The sequence below is a fragment of the Lathyrus oleraceus genome, chromosome 4, assembly GCF_024323335.1.
Source record: "Lathyrus oleraceus cultivar Zhongwan6 chromosome 4, CAAS_Psat_ZW6_1.0, whole genome shotgun sequence".
NCBI classification, from domain to species: Eukaryota; Viridiplantae; Streptophyta; class Magnoliopsida; order Fabales; family Fabaceae; genus Lathyrus; species Lathyrus oleraceus.
In genome coordinates, this window is record NC_066582.1 from 457084320 (window position 1) to 457106044 (window position 21725).

Sequence of the window (21725 nt, forward strand, 5' to 3'; positions counted from 1 at the left end):
TTATTTACTTAGCATTACATGATATTTTATAATGCTTATTATATCGATTGAGGAACTCACCCTTACAACTATTTTTCAGGTAACGAGCAGTGATTGAGTAGGAGCTAGTGCTTGGAGTCTAGTGTAGTTCCTTAGTGGGTCATGCTCTGGTAGATGTAACATCGGGATGGGATGTTTTAAATGTTTATTGTTGGTTGTGAACCAGTTTACATGTAATATGCTACATGTTTTGAATGATCGATTTGATCTCTATCCGCTGCGTATTGTGCAATGCTTTATGTTTTGAATTAAATAATGAGCATGACTAAATATTATGGTGAATGGTGTGAAGTGTTTGTGTGACACCCTTAATTGCATATTTACTCTGATTTATATATGTTGTTTTAATTAAATATTTGGGGTATTTTAGAAGGGTGTTACATGTGGTGTTATAACGGGCATCTCTCTCACCTATTCCAAAGAGTCCAACAGTACAACATGTCACTTAATCTAGAAAAGTGTACCTTTGGAGACTAATTCGACAATATTCTGGGTTTTTATTTTACGAAGAAATGCATAAAGGTGAACCCAAATAACTGTGAAACGGTCATCCAGATTGTGACACCAGCCACAAAGAAAGAGGTAATGAGACTAGATGGAAAGATAACAACCCTTACCAAGTTCATCTAAAATTTCGTTCAACACCCTATATCGTTCTAATAACTGTTGAAAAGGGAAGCACACTTTGAATTAACATCAGAATGCAAGCAACAATTTATGTCCTTGAAGACGACCATGTTAACTCTGGTAGTGTTATCCCGACCCTCTATTAGGGAGATCTTATTCCTTTACTTGGTCGTATTTGACAAAGCAATTAGTGTCGTTCTTGTGCGAGAGTTGGATTCTATTTAGAGTCTACTTTACTTCATCACTAATGCCATGGCCAAACTAAAAGTACGCTACCAAAAAAATAAAGAAAACGACCATGGCATTGGTAACCTCATCTAGGAAGTTGCAACAATATTTGCTGGTACACACCATCATAGTATGGACGAATCTACCATTGGATCAATTAATCCACCACTAAATTTTGCGGGACGACTAACGAAGTGGTCATTTGAATTGTTTGATTTGGCATCTCGTTTAAAGCATGGAAAGCCTTGAATGCCTAATTGTTTGCAGACTTTCATTGCATAAGTGATTCCAAAAACATCAGAATTATTCCACACGTGGGTCGTATTCACTAACATGCCATCTAATAATTAGGGAAGCGAAATTGGTCTCATTTTGGAGAACGAAGTTGAACTGGTGATTAAGGTATCATTGTGCTTCAGATTCCCCACCACCAATAATAAAGTTGAGTATGAAATCATCATCGTCGGCCTCACCCAGGCCACTGATATAGGAGCAGAGAACTGTGGATCTAGTGCTTGCAGGTACAATCAAGAAGGGGTCTAAGATGGTGAAGCTTATGAATAGCAAGATACAAGTTAATCAGTAGCTAGTTAGTTTAGATGATGACAATAGTTAAAGTTAGGAAATTGTTGAAGTTAGCTCAAGCGGTCAAAGATGCACAAGATGGATGATCAAACTATCCTCTTGAGTCAAACTAAAGATGTTTGTTTAAAGTCAATATTGTAGTCCAACAACTCTCAAGTGAAGACTTAGGGTTTATGACCATCGATGGTTTAAAGTTTCAACATCTCAAATGATGGTAACTAACATGGAAATATCTCAAGTCTCATTAATAAGACTTAAGATTCTTGTATGATGCTAAAATCAAATATAATGATGACAAGACTTAAAGCTTCAAAGTGTGAAAGAGAGGAAGTGTAAAAACTTGTTTGATCATGTATGTTTGGGTGAGCAGTGTCTTGTAAAGACACAAAGGCACTTCTAGAATTATTGTGGCTAACCCCCCCCCCCCCCCCCCCCCCACACACACACACACACACCTATACTAAAAACATTGATGGTTTATCCATACTACTAAGGTCCTTTATATATTATGGGTGCATACGTCAAGCATAGTCATTACATGATGGTTAGAAATTCTAATAATATTATTTGTAGTGTCTCATTTGGCGTGTCAAACTGTGATTGTTTAGCTAAGATTCGAATGATAGATCTCAACAATGATTTCATTTTTCTTTATGAGATTACACTGAATGAGGAACCATGAGTCTCAATTGTGGGTTCTATAACTACTCCTAAAAGTATCAAATACAAAGATGAAAAATTGAACTACTAGTTTAAGAAATGCATAAAAAATAAAGGAAAGTAAAAAAAGAACATAAAATGCATTAATTAGTCTGTTAAATTGAATGTTAAGAATAATTTATAAAGTGTGGTATTTATAAAAGAAACCATCTTACATAGCATAACATCGTGACTTACACAAAATGTTATGTCATTCTAATTTGGTTGATGTATTTTACTTCTTGGTGTAACCTGTTTATGTCCATCGATATACAACTTCCCTTACTCATTGTCCCACTATCTCTCCTTTATTTGGTTAAAGATGCTACACACACATAATGTGGCCATAAAGTCCGAGAGTCTTGACGAAGGATGACCCGATAGACCCTAATAAACTTGAGAACATTTCAATTGATCCATGTATGATTGTATTTGTACTCATCTTACGTTACTTCGACTAAGAATCATCTACTAATACAAAAATAAAAATAAAAATAAAAATAATATATATTATATATATATATATTAATATATATATATATATATAATATATATATTATATATATATATATATATATATATATATATATATATATATATATATATATAATATATATATATATATATATATATTAATTTGACTAAACTTTTAGTTATTTTGAGACATAAACATGCTAAAATTAAATCTATAAAATAAATATAAAATATAGAAAACATTGATATAAATACAAAAGTTGATGTGAAAGAGAAGACTCAAAATCTAAAGTGATTATCGGGCCATTCATACCCTAGAGTTTTGCATCAATAATATATTATGAAATAGTAAATTTATAAAAAAAACAAGATCAAGCTTTCTATTATTCTCCTCACAAATGTGTCCATATACTAAAGTATCAATCATATTTATATGTAAAAATTAAACAAGTGAATGATTAAAGACCACTAACAAATCAAACAAATCATTCGTTGATGAGAGTTACTACACGAAGATTAATTTGGATATTGTGCCATATGAGCAAATCTATTTCCACCCATCTCAATAATTAACATGCAACGGATAGGAAATAAAAATAAAAAATTATATCAATTGGCTTCGCCCGGACTCGAACCGGAGACCTTCAGTGTGTTAGACTGACGTGATAACCAACTACACCACGAAACCAACTTGAAGAACACAATCATGTTTTTATATTTAAATATATTCCTCAGTTTCAAGCATATTTAAATGTATGCATAAGATGATTAATTAATTAGCTTTTACGTTGTTTTGGACGCATTAGATTCAGACTTTTTAATCGGTTCACTAAAATTATTTTACCTTAAATTTTAATTCAATAATTTTTTTGACATAAAAGTCCTTACAAATGTTTAAGACCATGATGAGAAAAAAACTATTAAAAGTTATAATTATTATTTTTACTGAAATATTTTTTGTTTTTATTAATCATACATCTCAATCATAATTTATTATTATTTTTCTTTTAATTTTAAGTATATGTTTACATTTTTAAGCGTGAATATATATTAAACATTTTCAGAAGTTTTGTTAAAAATACCAAAAATATAGAGAATAACTTTGATTTACATTCTCAATTACTTATCATATACATATGACTTTTAAAGTGTGTTCGAATAAATATTTTAATAAGGCAAAATAAAAAATCTGTTGTTTGAATAATTTTTTTCTTGAGAATTGTTAAAATAATATAAATTTATTAAATATTTTATTCAAATTAAATTTTAAATTTTTTTAAATGATATTAAAAAGTAAATAATTTTAAATCGTTCATTCATTCTATATAATAATGTAAATGTTAAATTGTTTATTATAAAAATTTTAAAATTTGTAAAATGGTCCTTATATTTTATAAAAAAATTAAATTTATTTTCAAAATTTTCAAAAAATTGCAAATAGATCCTTAATAATTTTTAAATTTACAAATTAGTCCATTCAAATTTTTAAAAATTGCAAATTGGTTTTTCAAATTTTAAAAATTTGTAAATTGTTTTCTATTTTTTACATTTTATATTTGTCTTAAAAGTTTTGAAAATTTAAGAAAATGACCCCAAACATTTAACAATGAATCATTTTAATACTTCATTCAAAAAAAATAATTTAAAAATGAATAAATTTTAATTGAATTATTTGAATTACTTAAAATTTATAATTTTTTAAAAGTTTATAATTACTTTATCCAAACATAATTATGAATAAATTAAATATTTTAATTATTGAAGTATTATATAAATATTGGAAAAATATTTACACTATTAATTAAATTCAAAGAGATATTGTTATGTTTATTAAAACACACATGGTTCTTAATATTCCTTATCATCTTATAATTTGAAGTTTTGTTTGAAACTATTTGTGAACATCTTATCATTTTTTTTATTTCATGAAACTAATTGTTTTTTGTTGGCCAAATGCCAAATAAGGTGAGGTTCATTCAACTCACCCGTTTCATTGAATCTAAAGTATAAATATAGTTATGACAGAGATTTTATTAAAATTAGAGTTTGCCCTAACTCATCCTTACAAAGCCGGTTTGTAAGGTGAGAGGTGTTACTTTATATAAACTATTTTCAAGCTCTATGTCTAATTAATGCGGGACTTAGGATCTTCCTAATATACCCTTTCACGCCCAACAATCTTTCGGGTTTGGTGTGTGGATGTTAACGGTGGACGACCCATGGTCAGATTGATAGACTATGATACTATATTAGAGTTTGACCTAACTCATCCTTACAAAGTCAGTTTTGTAGGGTTGAGTTAGGTCCAACCAAATTTCTTAACAACGTGGGACTTACAGAATCGGGTTGTAAGGTGAGGGGTGTTACTCTATATAAATTATTTTCAAGCTCTATGTCTAATCAATGTGGGCTTAGGATCTTCCTAATAGATCCAGGTACATAATTTTTTAATCTCCATTCTCACTACAATTACCTTGAACTTTAAACTAACTTGCACGTTGGAGTGCTAACCATGTATACACCCCTCTTTGGTTCATCATACTGAAGATTAATATTAGCAGTTCAAGATCAACGACTCCGATTTAAGATCCATCACGATCACAACCTTAGGTCCAAGAATACGCATCACCAAATCGTTTATGAAGCTTTGCTCCATCGTAGTATCTACAATCTTTTCAATTTTTGGTTCCGCAACGAAACAATGGCACCGTCTCTAGGAATCGACTTCTAATTCCTACAATTTCCACGAGGTCGTGTGTGATTCTCATATCTGGAACTCGAAAGCGTTTATGGTGAAGAAATTGAGGTTTCACGAAGTTAAGATCTTATATCTTTGGTAGTTGGATTCATCAAACTTCGATCCAACCTCGACCGATCGTTCATCTCGATCTCGAACTACAGTGAGAAGACACCAATAAATATCCTCAGATCTGGAATCAGATCTACGATGTTCTAACCAGCCAAGCTCTGTTTGAGCTTAGGCCGACCAAAAATCTTGACCTGTAGTCACTAGAAGCCAGCGTTGTCGCTGGTGAAAGTAGTCAGCAGAGTTGAGTGCTACATAAAGGGCGAGGAAATAAACACCGAAAATAAGGAACATGACACCAAAGAGCATGTTCCGAGCTCCGAGAGCTCACACCACCAAAGTATGAGCAATTATGCTTCGTCCATAAAGGACAAGATTGCATTCAAAAGGGTAGGTAAGGTGAGGGAGAAATTCCCACCTTTGAACACTCACCGTGGGAAGATCTGGTGTGAGGTACTCCACCTGCACAACATCCCTATGTTTCCTTCTCATTAGGCGAATGTGATCGATTTTGAACTAAGAAGATGGTGCAAGTTCCACAGAGTCAAAGGACATCATACTAAGGACTGCCACTAGTTCAAGAAGGAAATAGAAAGACTAATAATACAAGAGGGACACCTCAAGAAATATGTGAAGGGAGACTCCTCTCGTTTATCAGACAAATCTAGCTCATGTAGGCGATATGACGCTGGAAGCTTCGGGCCTAACAAAAGTAAAGAGGTGCCTCATGGAGAGGATGACAAAGTTACGCGCCACACACTTAACACTATAACAAGAGGGTTTTCAAACGCAAGCGAACTTTATCTTTGAACGATGTTAAACATGTTATCCAACAGTATGTTAGAACCCTTATGCCGATGTTCGCTTGTAGAGCGTGAATACCAAGCAAGGTTTTTGGTTGTATAATCGGAAGTGGAACAGGAACCTCCATTGGAGTAACTTGAATAGATCTGGCCAATTATGAAGCTTAAACCAAATATGGATATAGTGAAACAACTGTTCCAGGATCTACGATGTTTTATAGATGCAGTTGATTGCTAACTGCTAAAGAAACAGCGACGACTTCATGTGCAATGGCAAATCGAGTGCCTTTAGATCCAACCATCACCAAAAAATGTAAGAACTGAAGGTCTGAAACTTCGAGGCAACAAAATTGAGATTTTGATTGATTGAATAAAGATGTGATGGATCTTCACGCTTAATTGCGAGTGCTTTCGTATGAACGGTAGAATTGGAGAGCAAACGTGAATTTGTGGAAATCGTATGAATCAAAAGTAGATTCCCATAAACGGTGCCTTTGTTCAGTTGTGGAGCTAGAAATGAATGTATGCACATGGTGATGGTGGATCACAACTTCTGATGCGTGGAGTGGGGGACCTGCAAGGTTAACACTCCAACGCTAAAGTCAGTATGTGAGGGAGAATAATGAAATGACATTAGATTATATCTATCTATCTATCTATCTATATATATATATATATATATATATATATATATATATATATATATATATATATATATATATATGGAAATAACCATTGTTAGCAGTGAAATCCGAAGAGTTGTTGGATGCACCTACAGTTGAGATCTCTCGTGAATTCACTATAAGTGCATTATTTTCCACATCGACCGACTATTAGGGAAGAGCCTGACTCTTTAAAAAAAAAAATTTGCACATGAAAATTATCATCCTAATGATCACGAGTAGGGGTGCTAATTGGATCCATTAAGATAAAATCTATCAAATCCATCTGTCACATAAAAATTAAGTTAATGGATTGAATTAAGTTCATCAATTTATATGCATAAATTGATCCAATCCATCCAACATATTTTAATGATCAAATAAATTATTTTTATCCCTACTAAATATATTATTTAAAAAATAAAATAAAAAATAGATTTTTTCCCGAAAATAAAACAAAACTGATTTTTTTAGAAAATTAAAAAAATCGATTTTGGAAAATACCAAATATAAAAAAAAATAGAAAAAAATCATTTTTTTTTCAAAAATATCAAAAATCATTTTTTTTCAAAAATGCAAAAAAAAAACAAAAAATTTCCAAAAATAAAAAATAGATTTTTTTTCGAAAATACAAAAATCAGATTTTTCTTGAAAATAAAAAAAGAATATTTTTTCCGAAAATACAAAAAATATTGATTCTTTTTCTGAAAATACAAAATATAACGAGTCGTGGTCATTAGGATGATAATCTTCATGTGCTGGTTTTTTTAAAAGTCAGGCTCTTTCCTAATAGTCGGTCGAGGTCGAAGTGGTCGACCTAAATCACCTTCTAAATTAAGCAATGTTTACAAATACCACCACCCTACTGATTCCATTTTCGAGCTTTATCCGCCTTGTCTTTGTTAAGGTATTTTTTATTTAGATTTAATTTGGTTCATCTGATAATTGAGTAAAAGAATGATAAAAATTAAATATATTCTTGTTGGTCCATAGTTAAGATAAAACATAGTCACAAAAATATAAAAGATAAGACTGACATAAATTCTTCTCTCAATTCAAAAATCTTAGAGGTTACGTCTCTCTCCTCTTTTCTGTAACAACCGTCACCACCCACCCTCATTTTCTTCTTCTCTCCCTTCACCCCTTCCATATCCAGATTATCACTGTGTAGAGACACGATGAGGTGGTGCATCGTTCTCAAACTACACCATCCTCAAATCCATCAGGAGATATTGTTTCCAACTTCGCCACCGATAGTGAGTTCTATTTTCACGACGAATTTTGCTCTTCAGTGAACGACGTGTTCAAGGCTCTGTCGTGGTAGCAGGTTGGTGTTTATCCGAGCCGATTGACTTTGGTCTATTAAGCTCGAAATGACCGTCATTGCTTGCTTCAAATTTTTGAGTAAAATGCTGGATTGTGGTCGTGATTTCGTGTTATCGGCCAGATTCATCCTCCAATCTTTACATTCTCCAATTTTCGGGTAGTTGTTTCTCTCACCGGCTTCTCATACGATTGATTTGTGTTAGGGGTGTTCGCGGTGCGGTTTGAGCGGTTTTGGCGATAAAAATCATCCGAACCGCAAGAGAAAAAAACATGTGGTTTGGTTTGGTTGACTTCTAGAAATAAAACCAAACCAAACCAAACCAAACCAATACGGTTTGGGTTGGTTCGGTTGGTTCGGTTTTTTATAATATTTTTATTGTGCCATACATACACCTATAAAGAACAACATAACTTTATATTTAGTCATTCATACCTGACTAAATAACATCAAAACTCATCATATTTAGACAAAAATGTTTCATTCAATATACAAAAAATTAGATTAGACAAAAATGGAATAAAATACATATATAAATAGTAGCATAAAATAATATCGAAGACATTATAATAAAACATAAAAAACATATGAGATGAGAGATTAGAGAAGATGAAAAAAAGAACATAAGAGATGCGAGATTGAGAAGAAAGGTGCGATAAAAATGTAATTAAAATAGAAAATAGTAACATAAAAGATGAAAAAGAAAGAATATAAGAGATGACTTATTAGAGTAGAATAGGCGAAACCTACATGGAAAAGAAGACGAGAAGAATGTGTGATACTACTATGAGAGATTTAAGAAGGTTGAAATTGAAACCCTAAGCGTGAGTAAGAGAAAATCGTTTGTAATTGTAAGGTTAAGACATACTAGGTTTGATGTTTTGGTTGGATGTGGGATAAGTAAAATATGGTTTGTAACATAATGCGGTTTGGTTTGGTTTAGTTCGGTTTGCAAAATACAAACCGCAAACCAAACCAAACCGTGCGGTTTTGTTAAAAAATGACCCAAACGAATCCGAACCAAATGCGATTTTTTGCGGTTTCGGTTTGGTTTGGTTTGGTTTGCGGTTTTCTATTGGACTGGTTTAGTTTTGAACACCCCTAATTTGTGTTGTATTATGTTGTTATGGTTTTAAACCAATATGATATTTGTTTGTCTGATGCTGTTTTGTGTGATGAGTCTTCTTCATCCTCAAATTTATGTCTCAGTTTGATTGGTTAGAAATGACTTCATTGCTTGCCACGAGTAAGTTTTTGGCTAATGGTCTTGTTATTGTGTTCGCGGTCAATTTCATTAACTATTTCTATAATTTGAGTTCGGTGTTAGTCAGCTCGCACATTATATATATTTTTTCAATTTGGTATTGTTCTCATACACTACGCTGGTACGCTAGATTGTGCGCATGATGTGCATGTTTATCATTGATTTTAAATTTATTATATAATTTTACATTTATTTATTTATTATTTGCACTGTATTTTGGTTTTAGGTCCATGTCTTATAATTTTCTATACTTCTTTTTATTTAATATATTTATGTCGTTTGATTAAAAAAGTACATATACATTTTGAAAAAACCATGCAAATATTATACATCACCTTATTTTTTGTTTTTGACAAAAATGACCATATTGAAATGTTTCAATTAGTTATGTTAGTTTTAGTTGAGTTGCAACCTCATCATCCAAACTTGTCCTTTTACCTTCATATTAATCCCAAACAAAAAAAACCGCATTTTGATTCACCATACACTTGTTTGTTCCCACCTTCTCTTTCGCACCAACCCTTTCTAATTTTCTCTCTCTCTTCATCAATTCTTACGAACCCCATTTCTCATTTTTTCCCCAATTTTTCACATTCTTTTATTTTTCTATTTTCTTTTACGTATTAGGTAATGGGAGACCCTGTAGTAAATTTTGAACCTTTTTGAGGTTTCGATTCCTGGGTATGATGAAAAAATGGATTTTGAGAGAATTTTTTGTATGTTGGGTTTTGTTTGAGGATGCGTTTTTGTTATGACATTAGAGGTTGCAATGTTTTTTGTTTGCATTTAGCCATTGCTATCGAATGCCGATGCAATTTTAATATTCGGCATTCGATCTATTGTTGTTGTTTTTGTTGTTCTTCATTCGATTCCAACCTTTTCCCATTCTAGTCAGAAATAGAACCTCATCCAATAAATTTGAAAATTTGATAGTTTGAAATTTTGTTCTTGTACTTTTTGTAACCGGAAATGAATTCTGGTTCTGTTTTAGCATTGCATCCCACTGATAATGTTTTCAGAACAAGGGAGCTTCTTGATTTTGAGGAGGATTTTGTAGAGAAAGATCCAACCGGCAGGTACATAAGGGTATGTATGCATCATCACATATAACATGAATCATTTATATGTTTATGATACTATCATTTTTTTTTTGTTCAAATTTTGGTGGTTATTCTCAAATTTGATTAATGTGTGTAAATTGCGGTGTTAACTTTTGAATTCAAGCGGCGTGCTTGAAATGGAGGAGGGTCTCGAGGTTTGTTTTTTACACGAAAGTAGTGCTCAAATTGAAGGGAAAATTCTATCGGACAACTCTAATTCAAGCATATTGGACCGTAAGAACCAACACGAAAATGAAATAAGCGTTGGATGTGTGGTAAAACTAGACGAGATACGATTAGAAATGAGAATATTAGAGAGAGTAGTAGAAAAGATGATGGAAAATAGGCTTAGGTGGTTTGAGAATGTAGAGAGAAGATCTGTGTACTCTGTAGTAAAAATAGTAGATCAGATAGCGGGTAGTCAAACAACTAGAGGTAGGGGATGACTTCGAATAGTCTTTGGAGAAACTATTAGGAAAGATCTTGAGATTAATGAGTTAGATAGAAAATTGATTTTTGATAGAATATTATGGCGTAGTTTGATCCTTGTAGCCGACCATACTTAATGGGATAAGGCTTGATTGTTGTTGTGAAAATTGGTGTCATATCGCACGTCTTGTGTGATGAAGTGGTGCTAATTTAGCTAGATGGATACATAATAAGCTTAAGCTTTTGTTTGGTTCTACATTGCGAAAATCAAATTTGTATATTTGATATTAGTTAAAACTTAAAGGTGAGTTTAAGATTAATGGTTTATGTTTGGATACATTTACGTGAAAGTGAGTTTAACAATGTATTTAAGTATTAAAGTCTCATTTGGAGGCCAAAGTTTGTGTATGTTTGGTTTCACTTTTGGACGAGGCAAAATCAATTTCAAAAGTGTAGAACTGATTATGACATGTTTGGATGTGCTTGGGTAGAATTGATTTAACTTTAAGTTTGAATTTGGAACTTTTGCTTCTACAATGATTTTTACCCTCAAATTGAGATTGTTCAATTCACTTTTCGATGATATATAATATATCCACATATAAATAACTTTGTATCCTATGATTCTATATTTCACTTGTTCTTTCTATTTTTTTTTTAATTTGACTTTTGTTTCCTCTTTTTTTTTGTCTCAGTACAATGAAATCTTGGGCAGGGGTGCCTTCAAGACTGTGTACGATTCTGACGCTTACTTTTTTCCCCCCAGCTCATTATGTCTATTTTATTTCAAAAGTTCAGTCTTCTTTGATTATTGGTAGGGTTGTGGCAATTGTTTCTTGATAAATCACGTGATTTAATCTCGATTCCTTTTGCAGTTATAGGGCATTTGATGAGGTTGATGGAATAGAAGTTGCTTGGAACCAAGTTAGGATTGATGGCCTCTTACATTCGGTAGATGATCTTGCGAAATTGTATTCCGAAGTTCATATATTGAAGGCTTTAAAACATGAAAATATCATTAAGTTCTACGATTCCTGGATCGACGATAAGCAGAAAACCGTTAACATGATCACCGAACTCTTCACATCTGGAAACTTAAGACAGTATGTTCTCTTGATTTTAACCGCTTTACTTTACGCCAGTTCGCTGCAATGTACACATGAAACTCTTGTGATCCTTTGACTCTCAGGTACCGTAAGAAGCATAAATACGTTGAAATGAAAGCTATAAAATGTTGGGCTAGACAGATTCTTCAAGGCCTAGCATATCTTCACGGTCACAAGCCGCCTATTATTCACCGAGACTTGAAATGCGATAACATTTTTGTGAATGGACACCAAGGAGAAGTTAAGATAGGTGATCTCGGTCTGGCAATCGTCATGCAGCAGCCAACTGCTCGGAGTGTTATTGGTAACACATTTTCTTTTCCTAAAATGTGAAGTTTTATCATCGATTCTATGAGGAACACTGAAATATGTTTTTTTTTTTTTTTTTTAAATTTCTATTTTTAAAAGGGACGCCCGAGTTTATGGCTCCCGAATTATATGAAGAGGAGTACAATGAACTCGTTGACATCTATTCTTTTGGGATGTCAATGTTGGAGATGGTTACTCTTGAGTATCCCTATAACGAATGCAACAACCCAGCTCAAATATTTAAGAAAGTTACCTCGGTAAGTATGGAAATCATCAACATAGCCTTGGCAATTATAATTGTCAAATATCAGTATCTTACGATATGAATCGTATATTGATTCGATACTAAACTGAACCTAATTAATATGACGTATCTATTTTGGACATGAATCTCATCTTGAATCTTGATTCATTATGACGAGTTATGATTTATTCTTATGAACCACTATCTAAACTTGATGTATCTTACGATTCATTATAAGATTCGATTCACGGTTTAAATCTCAATTTGATAACCACGATGTATTCCATTGCAGGGAATCAAACCCGCTTCCCTTAATAAGGTGAGTGATCCTGAAATTAAGGAGTTTATCGAGAAATGCTTGGTTCCTGTATCCAAGAGATTGTCTGCAGAGGAGCTTCTTAAAGATCCATTTTTACAAATTGAGAATCCAAAGGATCCATTCCTGTCTCCTATCAAAACTCCAATAGCTACAGATATTCCCAAGTCTCGTTCTCCATCTATGGACATCGATGCTGACTACAAACAGTTTTCCGAGAGTATCTATGCTGAGAGCAACCAGGAAATCTTACATTATCCTGTTTTTGAAGTCCAAAAGACTAATAAGAATAACGAGTTTAGGTTAAAAGGGACTAAAAATGATGATAACTCGGTATCATTGACCTTGCGTATCGCTGATACATGTGGTGAGTATGTGGCTTTTCCTGAATTAGTTATTGACGCACTTCTTGTGTCTTGCTATTGAATTGATACTAAGGATCCGTTTGTTTTAACTTATTTGAGTTTATCTACTAACATAAGCACATAAGCACTTGTGATTGTGAGACTGCGTGAGAGAACCTATGAAAACAGCTTATAGCTTATATGAGAACATTTTGAATTTGTTTATCTTTTGTTATTGTAATAATTTATACATAAGCTCTTCTCTTGTATGACAAGCACTTATGTAATAAGCGATTAATTAAGTTGTTTATCCAAGCAGCGCCTGAATGTTTATTGTTGTGTTACTTGCAGGTCGAATAAGGAATATACATTTTCTCTTTTACCTTGATACGGATACTGCCGTCTCTGTGGCGTCAGAGATGGTTGAACATTTGGAGCTGGCGGATCATGACGTGGCTTTCATAGCCGGCCTTATTGATTACTTGATAATGAAACTTCTTTCTTGGATGAAACCGTCACATGATCATAGCTCAGCTGGAGATATAAGTCTTCGCAGTGGTTCTACAAATGTCGATAGCCAAGTCTCAATGCCATGCCCTTGGAGTTCTACTCTAACTAATGTTCCCTACGAAACAGTTAGCAGTCAAGATGGCTTTTCCGGGTTTAATATAATACCTCGAGAAGGTTTTGAGACAGTTGAAAAGAGTTATTCTTACAAAAACGCCGATAACACTGTTTTCGAGGGTGCCTTCGATTCTTCTCATTGTTTGAGTAACTCGGAAGATGGATCGGGAACTTCTGAGATAACCGTTGACGACGCTTCAATGAAAAACGACAATTGTCATGATTCAAAATTTCTCGGTGTTGCATGTTTCAAATGCCTTAGAAGGCCGATACCCGAGCTTGAAGCTGGGGAAACGTGTTTCGAAGACTGTAAATCGCAGGCAACAGATTACAATGTTGGTAAAAGCATTGCGAACTCGGGATCAACAAATATTATGAGCTTTTTAGGTAGCTGTTGCTCTTCTGTGTCTTACACCGAAAAGGATATTGATCTCGAGTTAAAGCTTGAACTTGATGCAATTGAGTCGCAATATCAGCATTGGATTAAGGAACTCACTAGAATGAAACTGGAGGCAATGGAAGCAACAAGAAAGAGATGGATGGCCAAGAAAAAGTAGCTGTTCATTAATTTTGAGCTTGTTGATTAATCAACAATGTAGCACCTATACACACTGTGTCGTGTCTGTGTCAAAGTCGTGTCTGGTGTCCAACAAGTATCTTTGTGTCAAAATCGTGTATGGTGTCCAACAAATATCTTTGTGTCAAAGTCGTGTCTTTAATAGTCAACTAACTTCTTTTTACCTTTTTGTTGAAGTTATTTTATTGTAAAGTTTAATTTGTAGATTGGATGTGGCTCTTTTTTGTTTTTTTAGAAGCTGGTGTCATTAATCTCAATTCTCACGATATTTTTTATTTATTTTTTAATTTATTTTTTATACTTTGGATATATGTTAAGGATCTCTCATTACATTATAAGAAAGGAATATTAAAACAATCTTACAATATCTATCTGCTTTGTTAAACATGAACAATCCTCTATTTTGTGTTCTCCAACTTTCTCTAAAAGTAGATAAATAAAGGGAGGGAAATCATATGAGTTAGATTGTATTATTCCATTCCATCCGTTTTAAAATGAGTTGTTTTAGTAAATAAATTATTTTAAAATGAATGTCATTCTCACTTTTTAAGGTATAAATTATTGCTATTTTTTTAATTGTGTCTTTTGATTTTATTTTGCACACTATTTTCAATATGTTTATAAAATTAATTTAATAAAAATGTAATATTTTATAATAATATTATTAGATTCTTTAATCTGTATGCAAAAATTTTAAGCGACAGTTAAAAATCATGCGTAACTTTTGAAAAAAAGTCACAATTTGACTCTATAGTTTAACGCCTAAATTTAACAAAGCAACTATTTTGAGCGACGTATTACAGTTTCAACTAAGGTTGTTCATAACTAAATCGATCTAATAGAACTGAATCTATAATCTCTCGTGTCTATTTTTTTTTCACTAATATTATTTTTGATATTACTTTATGTTATTATTTAATGTTTTTTATTTTATTTTTGTCTATTATGATTTTTGTATATTAAATAAAAAATTGGTGTCCATATAGGATGATTTTTGTTATTATTTGATAATATATGAATAACCAAATACAAAGTTCTTATAAAAAAATTAAATCAATCTAAATCGTATTATTTTAGTTTGGATTGATCCGATTTTATTTAAAAAAAAACATATATTTTTTTATTATGATTCAGATGATTTGTAATGTCAAAACCGTAACCGGGAACGATGATTACACTTTCACTTTCAGTGACAAAATTGCTTATGCTCTTATTAAAAACACCTAGTAGTTTTATGGCAATTTTGCAAATAAAAATCTAAATAGAAAATTCACTTTGAACCCATAAAACCCATATATTTTCTCTAAACTCCCAACAAAATTGCATATAAAGTTATCACTTAAATCAAAGCTCATAAACCAACAAAACCTCACACAACAAAACCCAAAAGGGCAAAGGTATGTTTCACTTTCACTCATCTTTAACCAATCAATACAATTTCTTCAATCTAGTACAATCTTTACATTTGTTTCTTCTATTGTATATTGAAGCAAAAAAGGAAAACCCTTTTTTCAAGCAACATAAAAAAAAATTGCATCATTTTCTTGCCAAACTTTCTTTAATCCCATCCTAATCAACCCCTTTTGGAATCTTCTTTACTCAATCATATTCTTTGCTTCAAAATTATTATTTTTTTCATTGATTGAATTGAAACATATCTTAAACCCTATTTAACAAATCATATAGTACCAATTATCAATTGTTTTTGCTAGTGTTTTGTCATTATTGTTTAATAGAGACTTTTGACCAAGTTTTTTTTTAAAGTATTGATTTTTATGTGATGTAATGAGTAGGAGGTAAGGTGGAAGAGTTTGGAGAATTCATTAATGGCGGATTTGATGGGATCACGGGCTTACTGCTGCTTCAAGTGCCAGAACCTTGTTGCTTTTCATGATGATATTGTTTCTAAAGATTTTCAGGTGAACTTTTCTTTTGGAATTTTGGGTTTTTATTCATGTTTATGATAGATTTCTTATTGAAAATGGTTCAGAATAGGATTAGATGAGAAGAACAGTACTTTTAGGTTTAACTTTCTGTGGTGAAAATTCAGATTTATATAATCAAACCTAAATATATGTTGAAAGGTTTTCAAACATGATCCTTGTTCATGAAATTTATTTCAATTGTCTAAAGGGAATCGTTTCATTTTAACACATGTATCATAAATTGGGATTAATGAGCTTCAAGTAATGTCGAATCAACCCCCAAGGGTTGGCTTGTTGGTGAAAGCTTGGGTTCTGAGACCGTGCTTTTCTCAAGGTCTCTGGTTTGAATCCTGCTAGGTGCTAACAATTCTTGTGTTGGGTTTGTCCATACAGTGTTCTGGCTTTAAAATGGCCCCCCCGCTAGTGATCGGTGGGATTGGTGTACAGAGCTCCCCCTCCCCCCGCCACTAGTGGATGATGGGATTGGTGGATCTTTGGCTTTAATTGGCACTCCGCTAGTGGATGGTGGGATTGGTCCCGTTGGATTAGTCTGTCTCAAGGTCGGATACTAAGTTTTCAAGAAAAACAAAACTAATGTTGAATCGATCCGAACCATTTGAGTTTGATCCGTTTCTAAAACAATCATTAGTCGGACTTTACTTTTCTCTCGACCGAACTTGAGATAACTAGGGTCAATTTTTTAACCAAAGATTTTCAAAAGTTATGTTTAACAGGCAAGCAACGGAAGAGCTTTTCTGTTTTCTCACGCGATGAACATATTTTTGGGAGCAAAAGAAGATAGAAACCTCATGACTGGTCTTCACACAGTTGCTGATGTTTATTGTTCTGATTGTGGAGAAGAACTTGGTTGGAAATACATTAAAGCTTATGAAGAAACACAGAAATATAAAGAAGGAAAATGTGTGCTTGAGAAGTTCAAGATAGTTTTGGGAAATGGCTAGTAAACAAAATTCATTTTAACAATTGTTTATGGGGGAGTTCAACAAATGCAATAGTTGTCTAATTGTGAATGTTTTTAGTGTGTAAATGTTGCTTGTTCGGAAAGAAAAAAAGAAGTTATTTCGGCGAGTATCGGCCGAAACCGGTATCAACCGGATTTTACTTATCTTCTGTCCGAACTCTGAATTATTAGGGGTCGCTTCTCTTGAATTGAAAAATAAAATTAAGTTGTCAAATATATCTATCTCGTGAACAATTGAATTGTCCTTAATCATATTGTACCAAAGATTCTCTTCAAGAAAATTACAAATATCATTTATTAGCCTTGTACAGAAGGCTTGGCAAATAGCACAGGCTTGTTGTTTTACACTTTTCTTTCAGCTACAATGCTTGTTTAGATTCTCATTACTTATGAGTTTTATTGCCTAAAAGTACACATTGATAGCTATCAGAAAAACAAGACCCAACAAACTATTGAATTTGGGGTTTGATGGGCTTTTGCATGACAAGTCAGTTGTTTCTTTGGTACAAGCCAGAAGTTGTCAGCATTGGTACTTTTCAAACTACACTCAGAAGTTTTTATTTGAAGAAAACATTCATTTTTGTTTTTTTGGTCAAGACAAACACAAATAATGAACAGCATTTAATAATATTAGAAAGAGGAAAAAAGAAGAGCATTGATTACTATGATCTCTATACTCAAGACTAATATAATTGCATGTTTGGTTTAGATTTTGGGAATTGTTAAATGAAAATCTGATCAAAACTAATACAAAAAAGAGCTAACATGTGAATGTTAATCCTAACATATACATGAAAAGAGAGGAGTACTAAATACACTTTTTTTTTAACTCTTTTAATATCAATTTTTTTTAATTAGATGAAAGATATATGTGAGTCAAATGTATGGTTATTTCTAAATTGAGAGACATGTATTTCATTCAATACGAATATGACCTTGTGAGAAATACAATAAAAAGAACCATGCTCACGTGGATAATCACACGAGGGTTTGAAAATACAATAAAAAGAACCATGATTACGTAGCTAATCACAAAAATCACAATTGTTGAATATGTAAAAAGTGAATGATGTCTCTCAATCCTAAAAGTCGGAATATTTATATACCTAGCTCATGATTCTATTCCAACTGTTTGGCTAGAGCACGAGAATAAGAAGACTCAGTTTCGGTGGACATGTGACTTGAAGCGGTAGATTGAAGCGGTTAGTCTTCTTTGAAACGGTTTCTCTTCAAGCTTCTAAACAAATCGTGTAAGCTTTTATCACGGGTTGAGCTCACAAATCTTATTCAAGCTTTTATCACGGTTGAGTTCGCGAACCTTATCCAAGCTTTTATCACTGGTTAAGCTTTAACCTAACCTTGATTTTATCACGGGTTAACCAAGAATATGATGAAAGCTTTTATCACAGGTTGAACTTTCAAACCTAAACTAAGACTAAATCACGCAATTCCCAAACCAAAGTTTTTTACAGGTTTAACTTATAACCCACAAATAATCCCTAAGTGGATAATATTTAACCAAGGTATACAAAAGATTCCCATAGTGGATTTTTTTAATTCTACCCCTCCAAAATTACAAAATGTCCTCACTCACAAAATAACTTTTTCGTATAAGAAATGTGGCTAAATAAACATAGTGAGAGAAAGTAAAAGAAAAGTTTAGAGAGAGAGAGAGGGAGAGAGTCAGAAGTGTCAAAACACGATCTGGATGAAATGAAATGAGGGAATGTACCTCTATTTATAGGCTAGAGGCTGACTAAAAAAGGAAATTGAAATTAATGCATTTTAAAATAATCTAATAGATTAGTACCTAATGCTAATCGATTAGATATTCAAAATAGGAAAGAAAATATATCTAGTCATTGCACATCATTTGAACTGCACTAATCAATTAGACAAGTGTCCCAATCGATTAGAAAAGTCAAAACTTTATCCACAACAATTCCGACAGCTTCTAATTCATCTGACATAACTTCAAGATATTTTTGAAGGTATTTTCTTGAGAAAAGTCAGTTTGAAAATATGTTTTCAGTGTGCGTGTATTTTAGCCACGTACTTTTACGAGAACGCCCTTATACATTACAAAATATTCTCTCATATTAATGATTTCTTTCACTTCAAAACTTTGTCAAATGATTTCTTTAGTAGACACTTGCTTGAGTTCACTTGAGATGAGGCTTGAGCTTATATCTCATTCGGTTGCCATCATCGGATAGTCAAGTCCATCAAACCTTGATACTTAGGTTTGCATCTTTAACCGCTTAACCACTTATGCTTGACTTGTCCTTATTGGTTGTCATCATTTAGAAAAAAGTTGTAATCATCAAAGTAAAATAGTTGTCCTTGTTAAAAGTATATCACCTGCGAATGGGCTAGTTCAGGTCATGCAATCTCATGACCCTTCATGTCACACCCGTACGATTTATCCTCTGACCTCTTACAACATTGTTAGACTGACTGAGTTATGAACCGGTCTCTTCTAGAGCTCAATCAAAGTTATCTTAGTTCACAATTCCTCAAGCACAAGGTCTACGGAGGGCGGAGTGATTTAAGCTAGATGGAAGTTAATCCTTTTCTGGGTGAGAGTTTGAGAAACGAGTCTCTCAAATGGGGAATCAAGGGCGATGTAGGAAGAAGTTAGGTAGATGTAGAGACATTGTGTAAGGAATGTGAGGCGATTAGATGGGATAATTGATCACAACCTTAGAAATAGGAATGTTTGGCAACTACGATAACAATTCCGATTCTAGTAGTATTAATGACCCTAATTTTACCCTATTCTTTCCTGGGGCAGAAAAGATCGCTGATGGCGGACAGTTCTTCAAATCATTTTGGAGTCAGAGATTTTGAAACCTTTTATACAATTAAGAAGGCGATTTCCTTCCGCAAAATCATGTTTTATTACCCGACAATTTATGCCATAACTTTAGTTCTACAGGTCCAAATGAGGTGTCAATTGAAGCGTTTGAGAGCTAACGCGCAAAGTTACCTCATGTTAGTGCCTTATGAGATAATTGATGTGTAAATGTATGTTTAATGTGTGAATATATGTTTTTAATTGTAAATATAATTATGTGAATTATTGTACATGCTTGCCGGTGATTGATGAAACGAGTGGTTCTGGGTGAGAACTACTCGTAATACGTTGAAAGCATGATGGATTACAGTCATAGTGGGGCTGTAATCAATGTTATATTTTTGTTGTTTGATTATTTACAGTCATACTGGGACCGTAATCACCAATTGTGTTATTGTCATTGCATGATTAAATGACATGCATCATATGTTGTCGTTGTTGTGAAAGAGGCGAGACATGAGTTCAAAGTGGGGACTAGTGACTTGTCCCAAGCTCATAGTAGGGGCTTGGGGCTCAAAATGGAGGCTCGGGGTTCAAAGAAGGGACCTAGTTTATATGAAGAACCAAATGTTGAGTTGGTACCGCATGCATATAGAGTTGAACTGTGAGTCCGGTTCAGAGTGGGGACTGTGACGAGCATGAGTTAAGTAGACGTTGCATTACATTACATAATGGTTATGAAAATGAGATGTTTGTGTATTGATGAATACTCTCATATGATTTATGTGGTTGGTTATTGACTATGATATGGGTGTGTAAGACCCCAATTTTGACCCTAAGATCCCTCATGGCATCATAACATTGCATTTGCAAAGCCTCAAGGATCATAAGCATCTTGATTCCCTTACCTTTGGGTAGGACCTCTTGTGAGTGGTTTGAGATCACCAAGCATGCTTGAATTGTATATCATTGCTTTTCTTATTTTGTTTACTAACCAAAAGCACAAAAATATGTCACTAACATCTTTTGTTTGTAGCTTGAGCAATCATAAGGTCTAAAGCTTCTAGGAGATCTTTTGTGCAATGGAAGGTCAAGAGGAGATGAAAGCAAGGATAGTAATGGTTCCCAAAGCTCTCCTCCATCAAATATGCCTCCCTAGTATCTCAATTCATCATTTTGATCAAATCAAGTCAAAGGGTTTGAGGTTTGTCCCCCAAAGAAACCCTAATTCATCTGTGCACCACAATGCCTTGCTCTTGAAGCAACCTCAGCCCATGATTAAACACAATCAAGGTAAGTTATTTAACTCATCATTTCATGAATATTTGAACTTATTTGAGTGTCCTCAATCATCAATTCATCAAGATATGAGTCATGGACTTGAGAAGTTGATCAGTCAATTCATTTGATTATTTTGAAATGCACTGAGACCTAACTTTTTATGTGTTGGTCAAATGGAGA

At 33.1% G+C, this 21725-nt stretch overlaps 2 protein-coding genes and 1 non-coding gene across 5 annotated transcripts; 2 read left to right on the forward strand and 1 right to left on the reverse strand.

Annotated features, from left to right (window-relative positions):
- Positions 1-3266: 3266 nt before the first annotated feature.
- TRNAV-AAC (transfer RNA valine (anticodon AAC)) lies at positions 3267-3340 on the reverse strand. Its single transcript has one exon. It is a non-coding gene; the product is annotated as a tRNA-Val (tRNA).
- A 6574-nt stretch (positions 3341-9914) lies between these two features.
- LOC127076103 (probable serine/threonine-protein kinase WNK10) lies at positions 9915-14771 on the forward strand. Of its 2 annotated transcripts, XM_051017665.1 has the most exons (7): positions 9915-10597; positions 11736-11773; positions 11916-12143; positions 12230-12450; positions 12555-12712; positions 12992-13382; positions 13711-14771. In XM_051017665.1, exons 1-7 carry the CDS (start codon positions 10481-10483, stop codon positions 14538-14540), a joined length of 1983 nt encoding a protein of 660 aa, XP_050873622.1. In that variant the 5' UTR covers positions 9915-10480; the 3' UTR covers positions 14541-14771. The 2 variants fall into 2 exon arrangements, with proteins under 2 accessions (XP_050873622.1, XP_050873623.1); XM_051017666.1 differs by lacking the exon at positions 11736-11773.
- A 1058-nt stretch (positions 14772-15829) lies between these two features.
- Positions 15830-17793, forward strand: LOC127076105 (protein yippee-like At4g27745). Of its 2 annotated transcripts, XM_051017668.1 has the most exons (3): positions 15830-15957; positions 16354-16479; positions 17220-17793. In XM_051017668.1, the coding sequence occupies exons 2-3, from the start codon at positions 16387-16389 to the stop codon at positions 17445-17447; spliced, it is 321 nt and encodes a 106-aa protein (XP_050873625.1). In that variant the 5' UTR covers positions 15830-15957; positions 16354-16386; the 3' UTR covers positions 17448-17793. The 2 variants fall into 2 exon arrangements, with proteins under 2 accessions (XP_050873625.1, XP_050873624.1); XM_051017667.1 differs by lacking the exon at positions 15830-15957 and having other exon boundaries at positions 15972-16479.
- The last annotated feature ends 3932 nt before the right edge of the window (positions 17794-21725 follow it).

Coding starts and splice junctions, on each gene's coding strand:
- LOC127076103 (XM_051017665.1), top strand. CDS start 10,481: ATGAATTCTGGTTCTGTTTTAGCATTGCATCCCACTGATAATGTTTTC. Junction 12,144..12,229: donor ACATCTGGAAACTTAAGACA/GTATGTTCTCTT, acceptor TTTGACTCTCAG/GTACCGTAAGAAGCATAAAT. Junction 12,713..12,991: donor TATTTAAGAAAGTTACCTCG/GTAAGTATGGAA, acceptor ATTCCATTGCAG/GGAATCAAACCCGCTTCCCT.
- LOC127076105 (XM_051017668.1), top strand. CDS start 16,387: ATGGCGGATTTGATGGGATCACGGGCTTACTGCTGCTTCAAGTGCCAG. Junction 16,480..17,219: donor TTGTTTCTAAAGATTTTCAG/GTGAACTTTTCT, acceptor TATGTTTAACAG/GCAAGCAACGGAAGAGCTTT.